Raw genomic sequence first — 25,679 nt, 5'->3', positions numbered from 1 at the left:
TTTCTTGTTTTCGCTCTGCTGAAGCACCCAGGGGCGTTCTCTGCACTCCACGGGTGCAGAGGGGGAGAAGCCGCTGAAATGCGCCGTAAATCCAGCAGTTTTGAGGTGCATCTTTGGGGGGAATTGAATTCAGTGCACTGTTCAACTGTTACAGAAACACAAAAAGACAGACATATGGACATGACCTCATATTTTCAAAGTATTATACTGTGAGGAGGAGGAGGGCATGGCCGGGCCATATGTAACGAGTCAGAGGCAGACACAGAGTGAAGATCCATGTGCAGAGTTTAATAGCAATCGTAGTTAAACAGGCAGAGGTCAAAACCAGGTAAGCAATCCAAACAAAATAACAAATCAAAGATGGTAAACAAAGGGATAATCCAAGGGACAGGCAATAATCAACACAGGCAGGCAGTAGATAAAGATAACACTCAGAAATGCAAGACAAAGGGTGAATTGGTAAGACTTCGCACTGAAGTGAAGTTTGATCAGGGATTATATACACAGGGAGTTGATGAATGAATGGCAAACAGGTGTGAGAGTCAATGGCAGGAAGAAGGCGTTCTGGGAAATGTAGTCTAGTTATGGGTTAATACTCAGGGGAAGAAGATCTTGTGTGAACAGATCAGGAGGATGGGACATTACTCCCCCTTTGAGGACCCCCTTTACCCTGGGGAGAGTTTTGTGCAGGGTAGCCGCAGGCAGAGGTCTCGGGTTGACAGCCACACTTGTTAGCCAGGACGGAGTGTGGGGATAGGTCGATGATGTCAGTCAGCATGTATCTTCTGCTGACGGACAGCTCTCTGCAGGTGAACATGGGCAGACTCCCAGACTTGGTTGCTGCGCTGCATCAGGTGGTTAACTGCAGGTAACTCCAATGGTTCTCCTGACCAGGGAAAGAGTGGAGGTTGATATCCCAGGATACACTGAAAAGGGGTCAAACCAGTAGAGAAACTGCGAAGGGTGTTTCTGGCATACTCTGCCCAAGGGAGAAATCAACACCAATCATACTGGTTAGAGAGACAGAAGGTGTGGAGATAGCGACCTACTTCTTGGTTGATTTGTTCAGTCTGGCCATTCGACTGAGGATGATAACCGAAAGACAGGCTGACGTTAACATTCTGAAGTTTGCAGAATTCTCTCCAGATCCGCAAGGTGAATTGAGGTCCTCTAACCGAGACGATGTCGTATGGTAAACCGTAGAGCCGAAATACTTGGTGGAAGATGGTCTCAGCCATCTCTAGAACAGAAGGCAGTTTCTTGAGAGGGACTTTGGAGAACCTATCCACCACCACCATGATAGTTGTATTACCCTGAGACACAGGTAAGTCAGTGAGGAAATCTACGGCAATTCTCACCTGGGTGACCAGAGCTCAAGGAGGTATGTATGATTGCATGATTTGAGGACGGAGCTTGGCAGGAACGTAGACATGGTCTCTAGGGCAACTGGACGGGGGTTGTTCCATCAAAGTGGCTTGCACGATGTCCTTCATGATGTCCCACTGGACAGGAGCAACGATAACTGATTCTGGCAGAATGGTCAGAGGAAATTCAGGAGATTCAGGGGAATAAATCCGAGAGAGAGCATCAGCCTTAGTGTTCATTGACCCAGGACAACACGTCACTGAGAATTTGAATCTGGTGAAGAACAGAGCCCAATGGGCTTGTCTAGAGTCGTTTGGCTGAGCGTAAATATTCCAGATTGCGATGATCAGTGAGGATGGTGAACGGTGTTGGGAACCCTCTAACCAATGGCGCCATTCCTCAAGTGCATCATTCATGGCCAGAAGCTCACAGTCCCCCACACCATAGTTCTGTTCTGCAGGATTGAGTTTGCGAGAGAAGAAAGCACAGGGCTACATCTTGGCAGGGTTACCATGTCGTTGGGAGAGAATGGCTCCGATCCCAATCTTAGAGGCCTCCACTTCCACTATAAAAGTCTGTGAAGGATCAGGATATGGAGTACAGGTGCAGTGGTGAATCTTACTTTAAGATCCTGGAAGGCCCATATGGCCAGAGAAGTCCACTGGAGAGTTTTAGGTCTTCCTTTGAGAAGAGAAGTGAGGGGCTGCGATGGTGCTGAAGTTGCGAATGAATCACCTGTAGAAGTTAGCAAAGACCAGGAAGCGTTGGAGTTCTTTTGAACCCGGATGAGGCCAGTTCTTGATGCTGTTTACTTTGAGACTATCCATGTGGGCCCAATCAGGGCTTATCAAATAACCCAGAAAGGATGTTGTAGAGACATGAAACTCACACTTCTCAGCTTTCACAAAGAGGTGATTATCCTGGAGGCATTGGAGAACTTGGCATACGTGCAGAACGTGAGCTTCTAGTGAAGGTGAGAAAACCAAGATGTCAGCGATGTAAACTATGACACTTCGGTGCAGAAGGTCCCGAAAGATATCTCATGAAGGATTGGAAGATGGAAGACGAGTTGGCAAGGCCATAAGGCATGACCCAGTATTCGTAGTGCCCTGAATGGGCGATGAAGGCAGTCTTCCACTCGTCCCTCTCCTTGATGCGAATGAGGTTATAAGCATGACACAAATCGAGTTTGGTAAAGGCCTTGGCATCTCATAACTGTTTGAGTGCTGCAGGCACTAGCGGAAGAGGATAGGGAAATTGAGTAGCCTTAGCTTTACTAAACACAGGCAGGAAGTCTTGGTTGGCTGCCGGGATGGTGGGTTGCGCGGAGGCCTCAGCGGGGCTGATGTGAGTGGTCTGAAGGGAAACGGGTTCCACCGAACGTAGGCAGCAGGTAAAACAAGAGGTCCCCCACTGAATGATCTTTCCGTCAGTCCACGAAATGTGAGGATTGTGTTTAGCGAGCCAGGGGTACCCAAGGATGAGAGTGTTCTTGGGAGTGTTGGTGACGAGTAGTTGTAGTGTTTCATGATGAAGAGCTCCCACTTGTACAGAGATGGGTTGAGTGACGTGAAGCTGTGCCATCATGAAGAGGGTGACCATCTAGTGCTGTAACAGAGAGAGAAGGCACACAAGGAGCAGTTTCCAAAGATAACAGATTGCAGAGATCAGAGTCAATAAAATTGCCTGAAGCCCCGGAGTCAATAAGAGCTTTGACAAAAATGGAATTCTGACTTGAACAGAGTTTTACCTCAACTAGTAATTTCTATTTTCCAACAAATAAGACTTGTCAGTACTCACCGAAGTATTAGTGGGTAGGGAGGAACTTGAGGGACAGGAGGAGAGGAAATGGCCGGGTTCTCCACAGTACAGGCACAGTTTGTACTGGATACGTCTTTGATGTTCCTCTCCCGACAGACGAGAGCGACCCAACTGCATAGGCTCGTGTAGAGGCGTTGTTATGGCAGGTAGTTGAGGAGGTGAAGACAGGGTAGCTGGAGTGCGGCTCTGCTTCAAATTGTTCAGTTTGATTGAGAGAGTAATAAACTGGTCTAGAGAGAGGATTACGTCTCGGTTGGCCATCTCTACCTGAAGTTGATGCGTGAGTCCATTGTGGTAGATGGTTTTGAGTGGTGCATCAGCCCATCCGGTTTGCACTGCAAGAGTATGAAATGCGAGTGCATAGTCAGCTGCCGTTGAACTCCCTTGTGTAAAGTGAATGAAATGGGAAAAGAAAGCTTCAAGAGAGTTATGTATCTCACTATTCTGATTCCATACTGCTGTAGCCCAGTCCAGTGCTTGAACTGGGAGCAAAGAGGTGATAAAGGCCACCTTGGACTCCTCAGTGGGGAAGCAGGAGGAAGTTTGAACGATATGCTACATTGTAGTAAAAAACCATCATACTGACCTGGCTGAAGCTCTCTGGGAGAGTGAGATTCGGCTGACTCGAAGAGGCTTCCAAGGGAGTGGTTAATGATGGTGTGAGGGCTGGATTTGCAGCTGGTGTTGGAGACCTGGCTGGGGAAGCGGTGCACAAATAACTTAACACCTCTTCCATGGCAGAGGAAAGCTGTTGCAGTTGACAGTGGTGAGCTGCCAGCTGTTCAGCTTGAAACGTGAAAGCAGCTGGAAGAGAAGGAAACTCCGCTGGATCTGACATCGGTGAAGTCTTCTGTAATGAGTCAGAGGCAGACACAGAGTGAAGATCCATGTGCAGAGTTTAATAGCAATCGTAGTTATACAGGAAGAGGTCAAAACCAGGTAAGCAATCCAAACGAAGTAACAAATCAAAGACGGTAAACAAAGGGGTAATCCAAGGGACAGGCAATAATCAACACAGGCAGGCAGTAGATAAAGGTAACGCTCAGAAATGCAAGACAAAGGGTGAATTGGCAAGACTTCACAGTGATCTGGACAATTCAGCACTGGGCGTGCATTCTCACGGCCCGGCCATGCCCTCTTCCTCATCACATATACATTGAAATTATAAATAATATTATTTTTATTTATTATAAATGTATTTTAAATGATTTTATTTTAAAAATGTGTGTGACCCAAGGAATGTAGTTAAAAATAATTACGGTAATACTTTACAATAAGGTTCCATTTGTTAACATTAGTTAACAACATTTGTTACCATGAACTAACAGTGAACAATTTTAAAATCAAAAATTTTATTGTTAACATTAGTTAATGCATGAACTAACATAAACTAACATTTGTATTTGTATTTTTATTAACTGACATTAACATACTAATTAATGCTGTATATATATATATATATATACAGTATAATTACGCGGCTTTGCTCAGCAACGCATATTACCAGCCGCTGCCTGATAAATGCGACACCTGCACGCTATCTCCTTTCCCCTTTATAAACAGCCCTTTGTGTGAGTTGTGTTTGTCGGATCGTTCTCGTGTGCTGTGCTTTTTGTTCTCTTCCATGCTCATGTTTATTTCTCTCCCATGCTCATCGTTTATTGGATTTACCTTTACCTGTTTTCCTGTACTCCAGTCTAATATCTCTCAGTACTCTCTGTATTTGGTCTTCTCTGCCTTCATCTTCGTCGTCATCATCTTCGTCACTGGACTTCTCTTGCTGTTTTTTGTCTGCTGTGTTTACCACTCAGTTATTCATTAAATATAATTTGAACTGTTATCTGCATCTGGGTCCTCTATTTATCCTGACATAACGATCCGACCATTATCATGGACCCAGTAGGACTTGCTGAAATCCAGCAGTCCCTCACTCGTCAGGATTCCCGTCTCGCTCAGCAAGAGGAGGTTGCGAGATCCACCGGGTGAGCAATCAAAGCTTTGGCAGCGCAATTCACCGAGCTCTCCTCCCTCGTCCAGCAACTGTCGTCTCAAGATGAGTCCCCTGCGCCCACACCGCCACTGCCGCCTCCGCAGGGCATCAGTACCACCCACTGCTTCATGATCTGAACCACGGATCAACCCTCCAACATCCTATTCGGGTGAGCCTAACTTTTGCAGAGCTTTTCTCAGTGCTTTTCACCCAATCCATGGTGGCTTATGTTATTTCGCTTCTAACTAGTCGGGCATGTCTGTGGGGGACGGCAGTGTGGGAACAGAAACATCCATGTTGCGCCTCATTCCAGTCCTTCGCTGATGAACTCTGGAAGGTCTTCGACCATGCAGCACATAGCAGAGAGGCAGCACATGCTTTAGCTGAACTTCACCAAGGAACGCTATCAGTATCAGAGTATTCCATCGAGTTTCGGACACTTGCTGCTAGTTGCAACTGGAATGAGGAGGTGCAGTGGGACTTATTCCTGCATGGGTTGGCTGACCGCATCAAGGACGAGATCTATGCTCTGGATCTACCCAAGACTTTAAATGGACTGGTTGATCTTGCGATTCGAGTGGATGCACGTCTTCAGTGTCGCTTGCATCTAGGATCCACAGCAACTCATGAGAATCTACCGTATGCTTTGTCACCTCCCAGGGGAGTTTTGAGTCAGGTTGCGGTCAGCCAGTTATCAGAGGGAGAACCCACGCAGGTGGGCAGAGCTCGGTTGTCCCGGGAGGAAAAGAACCGCCGATGCACACAATGTCTGTGTCTCTACTCTGGATCTCCAGGTCATCAAGCATGTTCCTGTCGTGTAAAAGAGAGAGCCCACCAGTAGTTCAGAGGTTACTGGTGGGTAGTTCATTCCAATGGAAATCCTCATCTTCCACTCTCCTCCCGGTACGACTGCAGTGGGGTTCTCTGCATCACTCCTGTCAAGCCTTAGTCGACTCTGGTGCTGAAGCCAACCTCATTGATGCTTCTCTGGTCAAGGTTCTCAAGATCCCCACATCTACTCTCAATGTCAAGATTCCGGTCAATACTCTATGCAACATTCAACTTACGGAAATAACTCACTGCACCACCGCCTTAAACCTCATTGTCTCTGGTAATCATTCTGAACTCACCTCATTTTACATCATTGACTCTCCACTCACCCCAGTCGTCCTAGGACATTCATGGTTATCCACACACAATCCTCACATTTGCTGGTCTGGCAACACGATTTTGGCTTGGAGTACTTTCAGTCATGCTTCTTGCCTTTTGTCTGCGCCTTCCCCTGTTTCTTGTTCTGTGTTGCAGGATGAACCGGTGGATGTTTCCAGAGTTCCCATGGAGTACCACGACCTGAGAGGGGTGTTCAGTAAGTCTCGGGTTGCATCTCTTCCTCCTCATCGTCCCTATGATTGTGCTATTGAGTTTAAATCAGGTACATTTCCCCCCAAGGGTGGTTTATACTCGCTCTCGGCTCCTGAAAGGGAGGCCATGGAGAAATACATTTCTGATTCTCTGGCAGTCAAGATCATTCGACCCTTTTCTTCTCCAGCAGGTGCAGGGTTCTTTTTCGTGGAAAAGAAGGATGGTTCCCTTCAGTCCTGTATTGACTATCAGAAAATGAATGACATCACCATTAAGATCACCTACCCTTTACCATTGATGTCATCAGCCTTCGAGCGTCTGCGGGGTGCAAACTTTTTCACGAAATTGGACCTTCGCAATACTTATCATCTGGTCCACATCAGAAAGGTCAATGAGTGGAGGACTGCTTTTAACACCCCTAGGGGCACTTTGAGTATCTAGTGATGCCTTTTGGCTTAGCCAATGCCCCCGCAGTCTTCCAGGCATTAGTCATTGACATGCTGAGAGATATGATTGATCAGTTCATTTTTGTTTACCTGGATGACATTCAGATTTTTTCTCATTCTCTCCAGGAACATGTTCAGCACATCAGACGAGTGCTCCAATGGCTGCTAGTGAATGGGCTTTTTGTCAAGGCCGAGAAGTGCGAGTTCCACACTCGATCGGTAACCTTTCTGGGATTCATCGTGTCACCGGAGGGGATTCAGGTAGACCCAGCTAAGATTAAGGCTGTGGTAGATTGGCCTACCCTGGCCATGCAGAGATTATTGGGTTTCACCAATTTTTACCTGCGTTTTATTCGCAATTACAGCCAACTAGCCATCCTCTGATGGACCTTACCTCCACCAAGACTGAGTTTCGCTGGTCCAAGGAGGCCGACCTGGCCTTCTCCAAACTCAAGGGCTGCTTTGTTTCGGCCTCCATTCTCATTACCCCTGACCCATCTCGTCAGTTTGTTGTGGAGGTAGATGTGTCAGATGTGGGGGTAGGTGCGGTACTCTCCCAACGGAGTCCCTCCGATGACATGATGCATCCATGTGCCTTTTTCTCCCATCGTTTGTCCCCTGCTGAACGAAATTATGACACTGGTAAACATGAGTTGCTGGCAATCAAGTTAGCCTTGGAGGAGTGGTGCCATTGGTTAGAGGGTCTGGGGTACCTTTCACTGTCTGGACCGATCATAAATTCTTGAGTACATTCGCTCTGCCAAACGTCTGAACTCCAGGCAAGCCCGGTGGGTTCTTTTTTTCAGTCACTTAAATTTTTCCATCTCTTATTGTCCTAGTTCCAAAAACATCAAACCGTACACCTTGTCTCGTATTTTTGATCGTTCCGAGTGCCGATCTCTCCAGAACCTATCGTCACTACCAAGTTGGTGGTGGCGGCAGTGTCCTGGTAGATTGAGTCGAAGGTCCGCACGGCCTTACAAAGAGTAACGCCCCTGCTTAAAACCCCACCGGGACATTTGTCTGTCCATCCAGACATTATCCGTTGGTGTCATTGCTCCAAAGTAGCCTGTCACCCTGGAGTTGGGCGCACCCTGGCTCTGGTCAGACAGAGATTTTGGTGGTCATGCATGGCACGTGATGTTCATCAGTTTGTGGTCGCCTTTTCGGTTTGTGCTTGTTCTAAGACTTCCAGTTTGCCCCCAGTGGGACTTCTTCAGCCGCTGTCAGTGCCTTTGAGACCCTGGTCCAATATTGCCCTCGATTTTATTACTGCCCTCCCTCACCCCCAGGGATTTACAGTCATCTTTACCATAGTGGACCGGTTCTCGAAGGCAGCGCATTTCATTCCTCTACCCAAATTACCTTCTGTTAGAGAGACAGCGACTGTTGTCGCTGACCACGTCTTTCGATTTCATGGCCTCCCGACGGATGTGGTCTCTGACGGGGGCCCCAATTTGTTTCCACATTTTGGAAGGAGTTTTGTAGGTTACTGGGGGTTATTGTCAGTCTTACCTCTGGGTTCCATCCTCAGAGCAATGGGCAGGCTGAGCGAGCGAATTAGGACCTGGAGAGAACTTTACAGTGTTTGACTTCCCACAGTCCCTCTTCTTGGAGTCAGCAACTTGCGTGGGTGGAGTACGCACACAAATCTTTGCCAGTTTCATCCACGGGCCTATCTCCATTTCAGACTAGTTTAGGTTACCAGCCACCTCTATTTCCAGCACTGGAACCCGAAGTCACGGTCCCCTCTGCCCATGCGTTCATCCAGAGGTGCTGTTGCAACTGGAAGAGAGCCAGACAGACTCTCATCCAGGTGGGATGCCGCACTAAGGCCCAAGCCTCCCGTCTACATAGCAGGTCAAAAAGTGTGGCTTCCTTCTAAGGATATTCCTTTGCGTTCCATATACAATAAACTAGATCCCAAATTTATTGGCCCATTCCCTGTTACCAAGATCCTTAGCCCGGTAACAGTCCGTCTAAAATTGCCTCTAGCGTACAGGAGAGTCAACCCCACTTTCCACGTCTCTAAAATTAAGCCTGTTTTTCACTCTCCGATAAATCCGCCCATTGCGGGTTCTAGTATTTGGTGGACTGGAAAGGTTGCGGTCCGGAGGAGAGATGTTGCGTCCCTGCATGGGACATACTTGATCATTCCCTCATTGACAGGTTCCACCAATGCCAGGTCACCGGCCCTGGGGGCGCATGTAGGAAGGGGGTACTCTCATGGGAGGATTCAGCCCCAGTTTGTTTTGTGCGTCTTCGCTTGTGTTGTTGCGGGTGTGGCGTTAATTACACGGCGGAGTTGCTCAGCAATGCTTATTACCAGCCGCTGCCTGATTAACGCGACACCTGCCCGCTATCTCCCTTACCCTTTATAAGCAGCCCTTTGTGTGAGTTGTGTTTGTCGGATCGTTCTCGTGTGCTGTGCTTTTTGTTCTCTCCCATGCTCACGTTTATTTCTTGTTTTTTAGTTGGATTTACCTTTTACCTGTTTTCCTGTGCTCCAGTCTAATATCTCTCTCAGTACTCTCTGCATTTGTTCTTCTCTGCCTTCATCATCCCACCTCACTGCAGTCATTACTTGCCAAGCTTCATCGTCATCTTCATCATCTTCGCCATTGGACTTCTCTTACTGTTTTTCACCTGCTGTGTTTACCACTCAATTATTAATTCAATATAATTTGAACTGTTACCTGCATCTGGGTCCTCTATTTATCCTGACACACACACACACACACACACACACACACACACATACATACATATATATATATATATATATATATATATATATATTGTTTGTTCATGATACCTTATGCATCAACTAATGTTAACAAATGGAACCTTGCTGTAAAGTGTTATCGTAATTACCTTAATTAAAAGTCAGTGACTGCAATTGTATTACAAGAACTTAAAATGTAATGTGTTACACTAATTTAACTAAAAAGTAATTAGATTACAATCATTTTGCAATCAGATTACACCCAAAACTGATGCTAACACCAAACTTTACTGCAAACTCTCTCATGTGTTTGATCACTGCCAAGTGTGTTTAAATGTGAGATGTTTTTTTTTCTTTAGATTCAGAATCACATTTATAAGTGAACTAAATCATAATTGAAAAGAAAAATCTGATCTCATATGTGTTTTGCTGTTTACACACGCAACAATGTCTGAACTATGCTAGCTAGATAACGTGCAATGCGTGTAGTGTGTAAGGTTCTCTCACAGTGTCGTTTCAAGTGAAAGAGTTCAAGCTGTTAACTCTTATACACATAACATCACAGAACTCTAAAAAGGGCTGAATAGAGATGTCATACACCCCCCCCCCCCCCCCCAGTAGCATGTAGCATTCCCCTGCCAGGTGAAATTACCTCTCTAAAGTCCACACTGCTGTTCCCAGCATGATTTTGAATTGTTTAAAACTATGTCATAATCTGTCTTTGTCAAATGACACATCTTTCATTTATAGTACCATAGCAGGCAATTTTGCTCTTTTCTCTCACCTTGTCTCTCTTTCTAAAGGCATTTCTCCGCTCCGATTTGGCTGTTCTGTTGGAGCAGGTCGGCTCAGGAAAAGAATCTTTAAGCTTCATGAGGAGGCGAATGCAAAGATTGGCTGCGCAGTGGACTGCAGCTGCTCGCAGACTTGATGAACGTCTGCACAGTCAGTACAGAGAGCAGAAGAGGGTGAGCTGTCACATTGTCTAAAGAATGTAAATTAAAGGCATTACAGGATATAATGAGGTTTACTGGCAACACTTGACAATAAGATTCAGTACGTTAACTTTAGGTTATAAGTTTTGCAATGTATCATGAATTTGCAATGAAAAATTATTTTTACAGCATTTATTAGTCTTGGTTAACTTTAATTTATAAATATGCTATTTCTTATTACTACTTAATATCAGTTGATAATGTATTAACTAATGCTTACATATGCAAATTTTTTTTTTTTTTTTTAAATAAATGTATATGTAAAAATTAACCTTAACCACAATTAATAAATGCTGTTAGTTTAGCTCATTGTTAGTTCGTGTTAGTTCATACAACCTTATTGTAAAGTGTTACTGGTTAACTTGTAAAATAATGCCTTCTTTAGCTATATTTGGATTGGAGTAGTTTTCTAAACCAGTTGTTCTCAACTGGTTGTGCCTCAAGTGCTGGGGCCGGATTCACATTAATGTCTTAAGAAAAAAATAAGAAAGTTCTTGTGATAAATTATAAGAAGTTTGTAAGAATATTCCTAAGTGCAATTCTTGAAAAATTCTTAAGAAGTTCTAAATTTTTTTCTAAAGGACATCTTAATTTTTTTCATAAGAATAAAATGACAGGCTATAACATTGTCTGATTATACAGTACTAGCCAGCTCATGGGCTGCCTTGTGTAATATAACTAGGGTGACCAGATGACCATGACAAAAAATTAGGACATATCTTCTCATTCCTGTTTTCTTTGACCAAAGTCTTCAGACACGGAGAACTTCAGAAACAACTATAGTTAAAGTGCTCACAGACAGCGCAGATTCACTGGCCTTTTACCAGCATATCAATTTGCTGTGGACTATACCTTTACCTGGGTTGTTTTTTTCAGGGCATTTTATAGAAGATAAAAGACACTGTAATATTAATTGGCACGGGAACACGCAGTCCAGAAAAAATCTGTAAAAAATACTGATATGCTCGTTTCGGATGGGATTAAAACCAGTAAGATGCTCTGGTAATTATTACCAGGGAATGCATTTTTTGTTATTTGATTACCTTGACCTGTGCTGTTCGACTATTATCATTCCTCCCTTCCTTGTTTTTTTGGCTTCTAGTGGGTGAGTGAACTTTTCTTATTGTCTGAGAGGCAGCAGCAGAGGTGGGAGGCGGTGATGAGGGGAACATTTATCACAGGGGAAAAAGCTCCACTGATTCTGAGACTGCGAGAATGAATGATTCTCTCATTACCCGTCACACGTTTCTCACTACAGAAAAAGCACAAAGCACAGCAATGATCATTATCATAAAATATTAGGCTAAAACTGATTATCGGGACAAAAGGTGTCCCGACTGTAACTCTGTCGGGACGTGGGACACGACTCGTAAAATCGCATTGTCCTGGTTTTTTTTCGGGATGTCTGGTCACCCTAAATACAACAAATTCAATACTTCAACACTGGTAAATTGTTCTATCTTAACCTCTTTTTTATTTATTTATTTATTTTTTTTTATGTAGCAAGCACCTCACAATATTTTTTTTAAATGTAAAGTGCGTGAGATGTGTTAGATTGACAACATTAACCATCATATAGGTCCTACTAGTATTAAAATGTTGCAACGCCTAATATCTGTGACCCTCTCCATCGTTTTGAGGCGCTTTGACCCAGAAACACATTTTAAGTTTTATGTGCTAAAGTAAAAAATGACAGTCTCTGCTTTCTTATGATATAATTGTAATGATTCTATGGACTCTAAAGATCGCAGAGAGAGCGATATTCAGTGCATCTGTTTAAATTGACTAGCTTGACTGGTCACCAGATTAAGAAGCTTCAAAACAACATTTATTGTTGGAATTTCATGATAACATAAACATGGTTTGAAAGCTGAAAATAAAAATAAGTCAAAAACGTGTAAAATCACATTTCTTCATAAAGAGCCCACTGTGACTTTTGACTCAACATGATAGAACGTATCATATTTGAAACAACACAGTAAATTAATTAAACACCTTAGGATTAAGCTTTTTTTTGAAGTAGCAAACACCTCACGATCATTTTTTAAATGTAAATGCTGGATGATTCTATTGACTCTAAAGATCGTGGAAAGAGAGCGCAATACTGAATTGACTTGGCATGATTGGTCACCACATTAAGAATTAAGCTTCAAAACAATATTTATTGTTTGAATTTATTGATAACATTTATATAGTTTGAAAGCTGAAAATAAAAATAACATAAAAATCAAAAATGTGTTTTGGTATAAAATAAAATTTCTACATAAACAGCCCACGACTTCCGACTGCATCACATTTGAACCAACCCAGTAAATTCATTAAACATCTTACCTTTTAGGATTTAAGACAACTGTGAGGTTATCCTAACCTTAAAATGTTAGTTACAATGATTTTTAAAACGTTTTTCTTTTTTTAACAATCTTAAGATAAAAGATTAGAACTTTCAACTTTAAGACTTTTTTTCGGGAATACAAAATATTCGTAACTTTTTATCTTAAGTTGGAAATGAAGAAGAAATTGGAAGTTAAGAAGAATTTTCGTCTTAAGAACGTTTCGTGAATCTGGCCCCAGACTCGAATCCTTCACTGGTTTCCCAGATATCTAACAATATGGCCTCTAACCGAGAGGTTGAAGGCCTCCAGTATTTTAAGACATTCTCACTCCAGCGGAGGTCTCATATATCCTACCTGAGCACCAGTACTCACTAAATGATCTAATCTGAGAGTCTTACTGTAAGTTCTGCTCTCAGCACCGATACACTCACTATATTCTTATCTGAGGGTCTCATGCATCCTGCTCTTTTGCTGTGCAGTGATAACTCAGACAAACCTTGATTTACAAACTTTATCAGACGCAGCAGTGGGCAACTCTTCAAACAAAGTTAAACATAAGCTTATGTATGTTACATTGCATGATGACATCCCATCGTACTTGCTTACTTCATTCTGATTGGTTCAAATCTTATTTTTAAGCAAAAAGTCCCTGTTCTATGCAGAGTTATTCATAAGCATTAAAATGTCTAAGCTGGTCCTAGTTCCTCAATTCACAGCATAATTTTCCAGACATTCTATAAACATTTCCTGAAAATGTATACACTTTTTACAACATTTCTATCACAGACCTAACACAGTACCAAAATCATGCACCATTTTATACTCTCAGTAGTTAGTTATTGACATGCAAAGAAAAAACATTGCAGTCAGCCTTCAATGTCAATAACAAAAGATATGGAAAGTGTTTTCTCCTGCCCTTAAATGTTTATTTTTCTATCCTAAATTTACATGACTACGTGTTCCCCATCTGTCACTCACTCGATGTTGTGTCGATGTAGTGACATTAGGGGTCACTCTTGGGAGCCAGAGACACCTCTGGTTTTGACAAAAGGCCGTATGTCCCCGGACATATGGGTATAAAAGGAGCTGGTATGCAACCACTCATTCAGATTTTCTCTTCGGAGCCAAACGGTCATGCTCACTGAGCTGAATTTCTACTGTTCATTCACCTCTGCTGGATCTGACGGCGCATTTCAGCGGCTTCTCCCTCCTCTGCACTGGTGCACTGCAGAGAACGCCCTTGGACGCTTCGGCAGAAAAAAAGAGAGTATAATTTCTGAAAGAGCTTTTTCCTCTAAAAGAGTGTATTTCTCTAAAAGAGCGCACACATGGAACGTCTTTTTAAAGACGTGTATTTTTAAAGATGCCTTTCCGATAATGTGTTATTCCTGGTTGCGGTCGTTATCTCTCAACTTCAGATGGTCATGATTGCTGTCTTTAGTGTCTGGGTGCAACCCACACGGAGGCAGCATTTGTGGTTGGTTCATGTTCTCACTGCGAGAACACGACCATGGCAACGTAAGAAAGCAAGCCACCCCAGCGGCTCCCCGCCTCGGTCCTTCTACCTACGGGTATGAGGCCAGCGCAGCTAGCATTGGGGGCGATTTGGGGACCCCAATGGGATCGCCTCTGCCGGGTATCCCCCCGCGGACCTCCCATTCCCCAGCATGCTTGTCTGCCCCAGTAGGGCTTCCGGATGAGTCCGCCGGCTCGTCTCACAGTGAGTCTGGCCTCTTGTTTGGAGCCCTCGAAGATGATGAGCTCTCGAGCGCAGCATCGGAGAGCGGGCTTGTCCAGTCGGACGCAGAAGCCTCAGCTGGGCTCCCCCCCTCAGGGACGATTGCCCAGCCACAGGCTGATGCAGAAATGATGGACATGCTTTCCCGGGAGGCTGGGAGCGTCAGGTTAGAGTGGAACCCTCCGCTCTCCCCTGAACCCTCTCAGCTTGATGATTGGTTCCTGGGCTTGAGGCGCCACTCAAAGCAGCTATGCCCCGCTCCAGTGCCTTTCTTCCCGGAAGTGCACGAGGAGTTGACAAAATCGTGGGAGGCACCTTTTATTGCCCAGCCCCGATTCCACAGTTCCCCCGCCCTCACTACCCTCGATGGCAGGGCGGCCAGGGGCTATACGGCGATTCCCCCAGTGGATAAGGCGCTTGCGTTGCACCTATGCCCGCAGAGTGCCGCCACCTGGTGCGGACGCCCTAAGCTCCCATCCAAGCCCTGCAGATTCACGTCATCCCTGATGGCTAAAGCCTACAGCGCTGCTGGACAAGCCGCCTCTGCCCTGCACGCCATGGCTCTCCTGCAGGTCCACCAAGCCAAGGCGTTGAAAGAACTACATGAGGGTGGTTCCGCCCCAGATTTGATGCAGGAACTGCGGTCGGCGACCGACATCGCTCTCCGAGTGACGAAGTCACGGCGCGGTCTCTCGGGCGGACGATGTGTCCAGGATCACCACCTTTGGCTCAACCTGGTCGAGATGGGTGAGGCCGACAAGACATGGTTTCTTGCTGCCCCATTTCCCAGGCTGGCCTATTCAGCAACATCATCGAGGACTTTACACAGCAGTTCTCGGCGATGAAGCAGCAGCAGGCTCAAGATCCCGCACCCTGTCTGCTCGTTGCCAAGAGCGTCCCCCTGCAGTGACTACACCGGCTACGCCGCAGCCCGCCCCTTCGGCCTATCCCCAGCATGGAGCCCACCGCAGGAAGCAGACGCTACCCGTCTCACAGTCGGCCGCTAAGAACCCACGGAGGTCATCAAATCGCCCCTGAGATGGGCGACCAAGGGACGACGACATCCATTCACCTGGAGCTGGTAAGAAAACCACTCCATCCCCCGGAGGAGGGCCGGGTGGAAAATCTTTTGTTGCCTTTTTGTTTGATTTCGCCACATGCCCAAATGGCTGCAGTACCCAACAGTTCAGCAAAAGAGCGGTTTCCTTCCTCCCTTGGTCACATACCCGGTCTGCACGGTTGTCATCACAACTACCGTCCACGGGTTTTTCCTTACAGGATTGGCGCTCCAGCAGTGGTCTTCCCGCCCCTGAGTGCCCAGCTGTGGCACACAGCTGCCCTGATGTGGTAGTCTCCATGGGTTACGAGGACAGGCCTCTTCCTCCCCCATCCCAGGCTGTTCCGGGGGTGGTAACAAGGAGCCGGGTAAGTGCTTCGATGTCCCTAGACTCAGCACAGCCACGATGTGGTGTGGCACCTCGAGCTCTGCCCCGCCGTGTGGCCCCACCTGCCGTAACGTCCGACGACGTTGTCCCCTTGGTCCCCCTTGTGCAGAACTTGGATGCGTGGGTTGCGCTTTCCAATCCATCGCGATGGCTGATCTGGACCGTCTGACTCGGCTACGTGATTCAGTTCAGCAGACACCCGCCCAGATTTAGCGGTATCCACTTCACCTTGGTCAAGGACGAAAATGCTGCTACCTTGCGTGCGGAGATCGCTACCCTCTTACGGAAGGGCACGATAAAACCTGTCCCTCCGGCCAAGATGAAGAAGGGGTTTTACAGCCCCTACTTCATCGTACCGAAAAAAGGCGGTGGGTTGCGGCCAATCTTGGACCTGCGAGTACTGAACCGGGCCTTACACAGACTCCCGTTCAAGATGCTGACACAAAAACGCATTCTGGAGAGCATCCGGCATCAAGATTGGTTCACGGTGATAGACCTGAAGGACGCGTACTTCCACGTCTTGATCCTTCCTCGACACAGACCCTTCCTGCGGTTTGCATTCGAGGGTCAGGCGTATCAGTACAAAGTCCTATCCCTGTCTCTATCCCTGTTTCCACACATCTTCATGAAGGTCACAGAGGCAGCCCTTGCCCTATTAAGGGAGATGGGCATTCGCATTCTCAACTATCTCGATGACTGGCTAATCCAGGCTCACTCTCGGGACATGTTGTGCACACACAGGGGCTTGGTGCTCTCACACCTCAGCCGAATAGGGCTTCGGGTCAACTGGGAAAAGAGCAAGCTCCTCCCAGTTCAGAGCATCTCTTTTCTCGGCTTGGAGCTGGACTCAGTCTCTTTGACAGCGTGCCTTACGAACGAGCGTGCCCAGTCGGTGCTGGCCTGTTTGAAGGCTTTCAAACAGAAAACAGCGGTTCCACTGAAACTTTTTCAGAGGCTCCAGGGGCATATGGCATCCTCAGCGGTAGCCACCCCGCTCGGGTTGATTCATATGAGACCGCTTCAGCACTGGCTTCAGACTCGAGTCCCGAGATGGGCATGGCACCACGAGACACATCGCGTGATCATCACGCCGGACTGTCACCGTCTTTTCAGCCATTGGACCGACCTCTCGTTTCTACGGGCAGGTGTTCCCCTAGAAATGGTCTCCAGGCACATCGTGGTCACGACTGACGCCTCCAAAACGGGCTGGGGCGCTGTTTGCAATGTGCATGCAGCTGCCGGCCTGTGGACAGGCCCGCGACTGCATTGGCACATCAACTGCCTTGAGTTGTTGGCAATTCTGCTCGTCCAGTGGAGGTTTTGGCTGTTGATCCAGGGCAAGCACGTGTTAGTTCGGACAGACAACACAGCAATGGTAGCATATGTCAACTGCCAAAGCGGTCTGCACTCTCGTTGTATGTCACAACTCGCCCGCTGTCTCCTCCTCTGGAGTCAGCAGCACTTCAAGTCGCTGCAAGCCACTCACATCCCGGGCAACCTCAACACTACAGCGGACGCGCTATCACGGCAGGTTACTCTCAGGGGAGAGTGGAGACTCCACCCTCAGGTTCAATTAGATTCAGACAGGCACAGGTGGACCTGTTCGCCTCCCAAGAATCCTCCCACTGCCCGCTCTGGTACGCCCTGACCGAGGCCCCACTCGGAATAGACACGCTGGCACACAGCTGGCCCCCTGGCCTGCGCAAATATGCATTTCCCCCAGTGAGCCTACTTTCACAAAACCTGTGCAAGGTCATGGAGGATGAGGAGCAGGTTGTCCTGGTAGCACCCTACTGGCCCACCCAGATGTGGTTCTCGGACCTCACGCTCCTCGCGACCGCTTCTTTCTCAGGGACGGGGCACCATCTGGCACCCGCGACCAGACCTCTGGAATCTCCAAATCTGGCCCCTGGACGGGACGCGGAAGACCTAAGCAGTCTACCACCTTTGGTAGGCTAGGGCCCCCTCTACGAGATACCTGTATGCCTTTAAGTGGCATCTGTTCACTAAGTGGTGTTCTTCCTGACGGGAAGACCCCAGAGATGCGCAGTCAGATCAGTGCTTTCCTTCCTGCAGGAGAGGTTGGAAGGGAGGCTGTCCCCTTCCACCTTGAAGGTGTACGCTGCCACCATAGCAGCACACCATGACGCTGTCGACGGTAAGTCCTTAGGGAAGTACACCTGATCATCAGGTTCCTGAGAGGCACCAGGAGGCTGAATCCCTCCAGACTGCGCACCGTTCCCTCATGGGACCTCTCTGTAGTTCTTCAGGGTCTACAGAGAGCCCCCTTTGAGCCTTTGCAGTCAGCTGAGCTTAAGGCACTCTCCTTGAAGACTGCCCTCCTGACTGCGCTCACTTCCATCAAGAGAGTAGGAGACCTGCAAGCATTCTCTGTCAGCGAAACATGCCTGGAATTCGGTCCGGGCTACTATCACATGATCCTGTGACCCCTCGAGTTTTCGGAGAGTCTCGCTGCCGGCCCAGTACACGTGCTAACTAAGAGTCCTGTTCTGGGGTAGGTGCTCCGCATGTGGCGGTTCCCTGTAAGGCTAACCCCATGCGATGTATATCGTCCACTAATTCGTTTCCCTATTGGCAAACTGCGTCTTCATTGGGCAAAGCCCCTCTGCCCCAGTCTCCATGTTTGTAGTAACTCCTCCCCCGTTGGGTAGGATCTACCTTGAAGACTCTCCACATGGTTGGAAAGACCATGTGACGTATTTTTCCACTTAAATATGCCCCCTTCTCTTTGAGCGAGGTGTGGTCTCCGCGGTGTATTCCCCTTGGGAGGGACACCCTCCGACTAGACCTGGTGGCCCAGTCGGATAATCCCCCTTCTTTTTTAGGGAGTGGAAAAAAGAATCGGAAAAGAGGCCACGACCTGGTTAGCCTGTCTCTATCTTTTGGGTAGTCGACTTGTCCCCAAAGGGCCATTCGACACTCATAACTATGTTGGGGGAGGTTACGTGTCAACCTGGTGTGCTGGCTACGAGGCACACAGTAGTCTGCCCGACACACTGCCAGTTCACGTAACACAGTTCAGCCAGTTGTGGCGTTTCATATAGGGACCCCTAGTGTCACTACATCGACACAATGTTGAGTGAGTGACAGATAGGGAACGTCATGGTTACTTGTGTAACCTCCGTTTTCTGATGGAGGGAACAAGACGTTGTGTCCCTCCTGCCACAACGCTGAACTACCCGCTGAAATGGCTGGACCTTGTCTCGGCTCCTCGGCATAAAACCTGAATGAGTGGTTGCATACCAGCTCCATTTATACCTGTATGTCCGGGGAAGTGGCAAGCAAATACCACTCGCCAATTTTCATTGGCCTTTTATCAAAGACCAGAGGTGTCTCGGGCTCCCAAGAGTGACCCCTAGTGTCACTACAGCGACACAACATCTAGTTTCCTCCATCAGGGAACGGAGGTTACACAAGTAACCATGACGTTTTGCTGCATTTTATTATTTGCATTTAGCATGCTTTCCCAGCTGTCTGTGGCCCCCTGCCTCCACCCAGTGAGTAACGTGATTAACGACGCTCTATATTTTTGAACCAACATGGTTTTACCAATAAATGTGTGACATAGTTACTACGGTTTCAGGAAACAGTCGTGACTAGCTAGTTTATTTCTCCAACGATTCTCGTACTATGGTGGTTAAGCAGTGTTACATCGTTGTACTGGAAACACACCCCAGAGCAATGTTTTGACAGTGCCACTGAGCCACAGTGTATACTTCTACGTAGACTTCTCAGGCCAAAAAGAAAAAAAAAAGTCTAAATCCATAATTTTTAGTTATTGAGTTAATTGTGGAATTATGAGAAAGGTCCAAATAAATGAGAAGCATTGTGAATAAAAAGGTACAATACCACAATCAGACATTCCTATCCGAAAAAGATTTGGTTTCTCAAAGGACCCCCAAGTTAGCTGCAAAATAGTAGCTAATTTGCTCCATTCTTTTTTTAATATTTATATATATATAATATATATATATATATATATATATATATATATATATATATATATATATATATAAAATATATATTTTTTTAAATATTATTAAAACACAGACATGTTTGTTTTAGATGGAACTGTAAGCACAATATGCATCTTCAAAAAAATAAATAAAAAAATAAAATAAAATAAATAAAATATCTAAAACTAGTCCTGTCCATGTAGGGCTCTTATTATAAAGATTAATAGCAGTTTAGTTTGTATAGAGGTACCATTTCCGTTTTTCAAAACTCAGTGTGATTGTTTTCTCAGACTGATTGTTTTCATTTTATATCCTAGTACCAAGGCTGAATAAACAACTTCAGACTCATTAGATTAAATTAAATGAGTCTCACAGCATGCTGCAGACCAGATATACACTCTGAATGAACTCTCATTCATTTTAGAGAGCAGAATTTTATCGGTCACAGAGAAAAGTGGTTTTCTGTGAAGAGGTTGACTGTGACTATGAAAAAGCCATTTGCTTTGAGTGAAGTATGCTGCTTGTGCGGTAGACTGGTGAATATTATTGCATTTCCAAGGTAATTTATGTTCCCTGTAAATTTGTTTGTGGTGGCAGGTTTCCCATGTCATAGTTATTGGTTCATCTGTCAGTTCATATGTCTTTGCTTGCTCTTTTTCTACCCATTCCTCTGGGTCACACCTCTGATGTCCTGTTAAACATCCTGTTAAAGCCTTTCAGCAGTCTTCACATTCAGCATTCTCCCTCCACCCAAGTGGATGTACAGGTCATTTGTTTCTATAATTTGATGCACAAAGAAGTGCTGAGGTTTTTTTTTTTTTTTTTTTTTTTTTTTTTTGGTACTTTTTTGGTACTTTTTTGCTTGTGTAATACTTTTTGAGACTTTTGCAAAGTTGCTGTTAATAGCACAGTCAGTAAGGAGAGATGGCATTTGTGGTGCCGAGGCAACCAGTGTCAGATCTCATACAAGGGTGATACTGTATTTGTACCACAGTTTACTAATACTTGTAAAAATTCTCCCCTTAAAATGGAATGTACATATTTCAGAGACACCAGTCTCTTAGCGTCTTGAGGGAAGACATGCAACTCTTCCGTGTTTTTGCACCGTGCAAATACATTTTTTGCGACCAATGGTCCTGAAAGTCTAAACAATCTACTGTCTGGGGAAAGGCAACAAGGTCTCATGAATAATTATGAGACATATTTAAAGGGATAGTGTAGCCAAAACAGAAAATTATTTCATCATTTACTCACAATCTTGTTGTTTCAAACTCATATTTTTATCTTCAGTTGAGCATTTTACCCGTACAACTAAAAAATAATGAATGATATTCTAACATATGTAACACTAGCATATAATGTACAGGTATGTTAATGTCTCTAAAAATATGTTGTAGTGTTTCATTACACTTAAATGGGCTTATGGTAGCACTTTAACATTTATTTATTTTGTAAAATTCTTTGGTTACTGTTGCATACCAAGATAAAGTTTAAGGCCCCGTATGAATTAATTGCTCATTTCCTTGAAGAGCGAATTTCATTTAAATGCTCATGATAAAAATGTTATTCTTACATTGGAATGAAGCCTGACATGGCAAACCATTTTATCTAGCATTTTCTTTCAACAACTGTTAAATTATGCAGTAATGTTTAAAAAACTGATTACAGTTAGCATTAGTGAACACAACTGTTTTGTTGTCACTATGATACTCTTTATTAATCGCTTTAATGCTAACACATTAATTAATACATAAACAAATTAACATTAAGTTATTAACATTAATTTAACTTAAAGCAAATGTAAATGTCCTTACTGAAGTTATATACGTTTATTTGGGAATTAGGGAATGACACATAATTTTATTAACAGCACTCACTTCTCAAGATTTATTTAAAGATTAGTAAAAGGGAAAAAAGGCTCTGTGTATACTCTCAGCGTACCTTATGTGACCATTTTGTACCCTGATATCAATGTTTCACCATATAGTCTGATATATTTCTGCAAAACTCAGTTTCTAAGGTAGGACTGGGCCAGTAACCCTTTTAAGGCGGTTTTTAGTGAAGAGTCTATGTAGGGTAATTTGTCTCAGATCCTCCAATCTTTCTTTTTCAGCAGTATTTTGTATCTGTGCCCTGTTAGTAACTGCTGATCCTTGAACAGTAGATAATCAAAAGCAGTGGTTCTCAACTGGGTGGTTGCAACCCAAATTGGTTGCAGGGCTCGAAAACAAATCCTGAATGCATATAATTAAATGTAAGAAAATATAATATTAATATAGCTATAACAGCAAATAAATAGGCTTATAAACTTTTAAAAGTAAGGAGAAAACTATTATATTGTTGTCAATGGCTGTGCATCCAATTAAGCCCTATGCTATTTTGGCACAAATTCATCTGTCACTTGGTTGAAGCTAGCCAAAATAGGCAAATGACAACAGGTTACATGCCATACTCTCATCCTTGAAAACTGAATGTGTCAATGCAAGGTTATGGGATGTATGACTAGGTGTATTAAATATGATTTCACTTAAAACAAGGATAAAAACGATTTGTGCCGATCACAATGTGTTTTGTGCAGTGAATCATTGACTTCTGAAAGTATGAAACCATCAACATCAAGAGGCATTTCAGAATCAGCTTTATTGCCAAGTATGTTTACACATTCAAGGAATTTGTCTTGGTGACATGAGCTTCCAGTGTACAACAATACAAAAACAATACAAAAACAGCAGCAAGACATAAATACAAATAAATTATAAAAAATAAAAACTAATTATACACATACGTACAGACACACACATACATATACACATACACATAGGTAGTGCAAATCTAATACAATCTGTTATCTGTTATATACAGTGCAAATACAAATCTGTTATGTACAGTGCAAATGTTTTTTTGTTTTTGTTTTTTCCAGAGGAATGAAATGGCAGAAGAGGTTGGATGTGTTGGATAAATATAATAAAGACTAAACTGTGTATTGCGCATAGTTATTGCTCAATGGGGCAATTTAACTGTTCATGAGATGGATAGCCTGAGGGAAAAAACTGTTCCTGTGACTGACGGTTCTGGTGCTCAGAGCTCTGAAGCTTTGGCCAGAATGTAACAGTCCAAAAAGGTAGTGGGCAGGGTGAGTGGGGTCCAGAGTGATTTTTCCAGCCTTTTTCCTCACTCTGGGAAAAAGTGGGAGGTGGGGTGGGGGGGGCAACCAATAATCCTCTCAGCAGTCCTTTGTAGTCTTCTGATGTCTGATTTCATAGCTGAACCAGACCAGACAGTTATTGAAGTGCAGAGGACAGACTCAATGACTGCTGAGTAAAACTGTATCAGCAGCACCTGTGGCAGGTTGAATTTCCTCAGCTGGCGAAGGAAGTACAACCTCTGCTGGGCCTTTTTCTTTGAGTCAATGTGGGTCTCCCACTTCAGGTCCTGTGAGATGGTAGTGCCCAGGAACTTGAATGACTCCACTGCTGCCACAGTGCTGTTTAGAATGGTGAGGGGGGGGGGGGTCAGTGTTGGGGTGTTCCTCCTAAAGTCCACAATGATCTCCAACGTTTTGAGCGAGTTCATCTCGAGGTTGTTTTGACTGCACCAGACAGCCAGCTGTTCAACCTCCCTTCTGTATGCAGACTCATCATCATCTCGGATGAGGCCAATGACAGTGGTGTCATCTGCAAACTTCAGGAGCTTGACAGAGGGGTCCTTGGCGATGCAGTCATTGGTGTAGAGGGAGAAGAGTAGTGGAGAGAGCACACATCCCTGGGGGGCACCAGTGCTGATTGTACAGGTGCTAAAAGTGAGTTTCCCCTGTTTCACAAGCTGCTGCCTGTCCATCGGAAACCTGGTAATCCACTGACAGATAGACATGGGAACAGAGAGTTGGTGTAATTTATTCTGGAGTATAGCTGGGATGATGGTGTTGAAAGCCAAACTGAAGTCCACAAAAAGGATCCTTGCATATGTCCCTGGTCTGTCCAGATGTTGCAGGATATGATGCAATTCCATGTTGACTGCATCATCCAGAGACCTGTTTGCTCGATAAGCAAATTGAAGGGGATCTAGGAAGGGTCCAGTGATGTTCTTCAGGTGGGCCAACACCAGTCTTTCAAATGATTTCATGACCACAGACGTCAGGGCGACAGGTCTGTAGTCATTAAGTCCTGTGATTTTTGGTTTCTTTGGGACAGGAATAATGACTGAGCGTTTGAAGCAGCATGGGACTTCACACTGCTCCAGTGATCTATTGAAGATCTGTGTGAAGATGGGGGCCAGCTGGTTAGCACGGGATCGAAGACACGCTGGTGAGACGCCATCTGGGCCTGAAGCTTTCCTCATCTTTTGTTTCCGAAAGACGCGGCTCACATCATCTTCACAGATCTTAAGTGCAGGTTGAGAAGCAGGAGGGGGGAGGAGGGGGGTTGCAGGAGGTGTTGGTGTTTGTGTGAAGTGAAGGTCAGAGTGGGTGTAGGGTGTGAGATTGGGCCTTTCAAATATTCAGTAGAACACATTCAGGTCATCAGCCAGTTGTTGGTTCCCTACAGGGTTTGGGGTAGGAGTCCTGTAATTTGTGAGTTGTTGCATGCCACTCCACACTGATGCAGGGTTGTTAGCTGAAAACTTGTTTTTCAGCTTCTCAGAGTATCTTCTTTTAGCCACTCTGATTTCCTTATTCAGTGTGTTCCTGGACTGATTGTACAAGATTTTATCCCCACCCTCCTCTTTGGCCTGATGAAGCTGCCTAAGCTCTGCTCTAAACCACGGTTTGTCATTGTTGAACTTTAAATAAGTCCTAGTAGGAATGCACATATCCTCACAGAAACTGATATATGATGTAACAGTATCAGTGAGCTCGTCCAGGTCTGTGGCTGCAGCCTCAAAAACACTCCAATCTATGCAATCGAAGCAGGCTTGTAGTTCCTGCTCTGCTTCATTGGTCCATTACAGTCCTTACTACTGGCTTGGTTGATTTTAATTTCTGCCTGTAGGTTGGAAGAAGATGAACCAGACAGTGATCAGAGAGTCCCAAAGCTGCTCTAGGGACAGAGCAATATGCATCCTTTATTGTTGTGTAGCAATGATCCAGTATGTTCCTGTCTCTGGTGGGGCATGTAATGTGCTGTTTGTATTTGGGCAGTTCACGTGTGAGATTTGCTTTGTTAAAATCCCCAAGAATAATAATAACCGAGTCCGGGTATTGTTGTTCTGTGTCTGTGATTTGATCAGCCAGCTGTTGCAGTGCTGTGTTCAAACACGTGTTTGGTGCAATATACACACTCACCAGAATAAATGAGGAAAACTCCTGCGGTGAGTAGAAAGGCTTACAGTTAATAAAGAGTGCTTCTAAATTAGGACAGCACATCCTCTTTAACATTGTTACATCTGTACACCAACTTTCATTGATGTAAAAGTATGTTCCACCTCCTCTCGATTTCCCCGTTAACTCTGCGATGCGATCCGCTCTGAACAGCTGAAATCCCAG

General features: G+C 45.1%; 1 protein-coding gene across 1 annotated transcript in view; it reads left to right on the top strand.

The window, feature by feature from the left end:
* The window catches only part of LOC127450325 (alpha-1,6-mannosylglycoprotein 6-beta-N-acetylglucosaminyltransferase B-like), a 292,577-nt gene that overhangs the window by 108,783 nt on the left and 158,115 nt on the right, over positions 1–25,679 (top strand). The window contains exon 7 of the mRNA XM_051714336.1: positions 10,513–10,677. Within this exon, the coding sequence (XP_051570296.1) occupies positions 10,513–10,677 (165 nt within the window). The remainder of the gene's footprint in view (positions 1–10,512; positions 10,678–25,679) is intronic.

This window comes from Myxocyprinus asiaticus, chromosome 13, assembly GCF_019703515.2.
Source record: "Myxocyprinus asiaticus isolate MX2 ecotype Aquarium Trade chromosome 13, UBuf_Myxa_2, whole genome shotgun sequence".
Taxonomy (NCBI): domain Eukaryota; kingdom Metazoa; phylum Chordata; class Actinopteri; order Cypriniformes; family Catostomidae; genus Myxocyprinus; species Myxocyprinus asiaticus.
The sequence above is the reverse complement of the archived record's forward strand: the minus strand, read 5'-3'. Positions and strand labels throughout refer to the sequence as shown.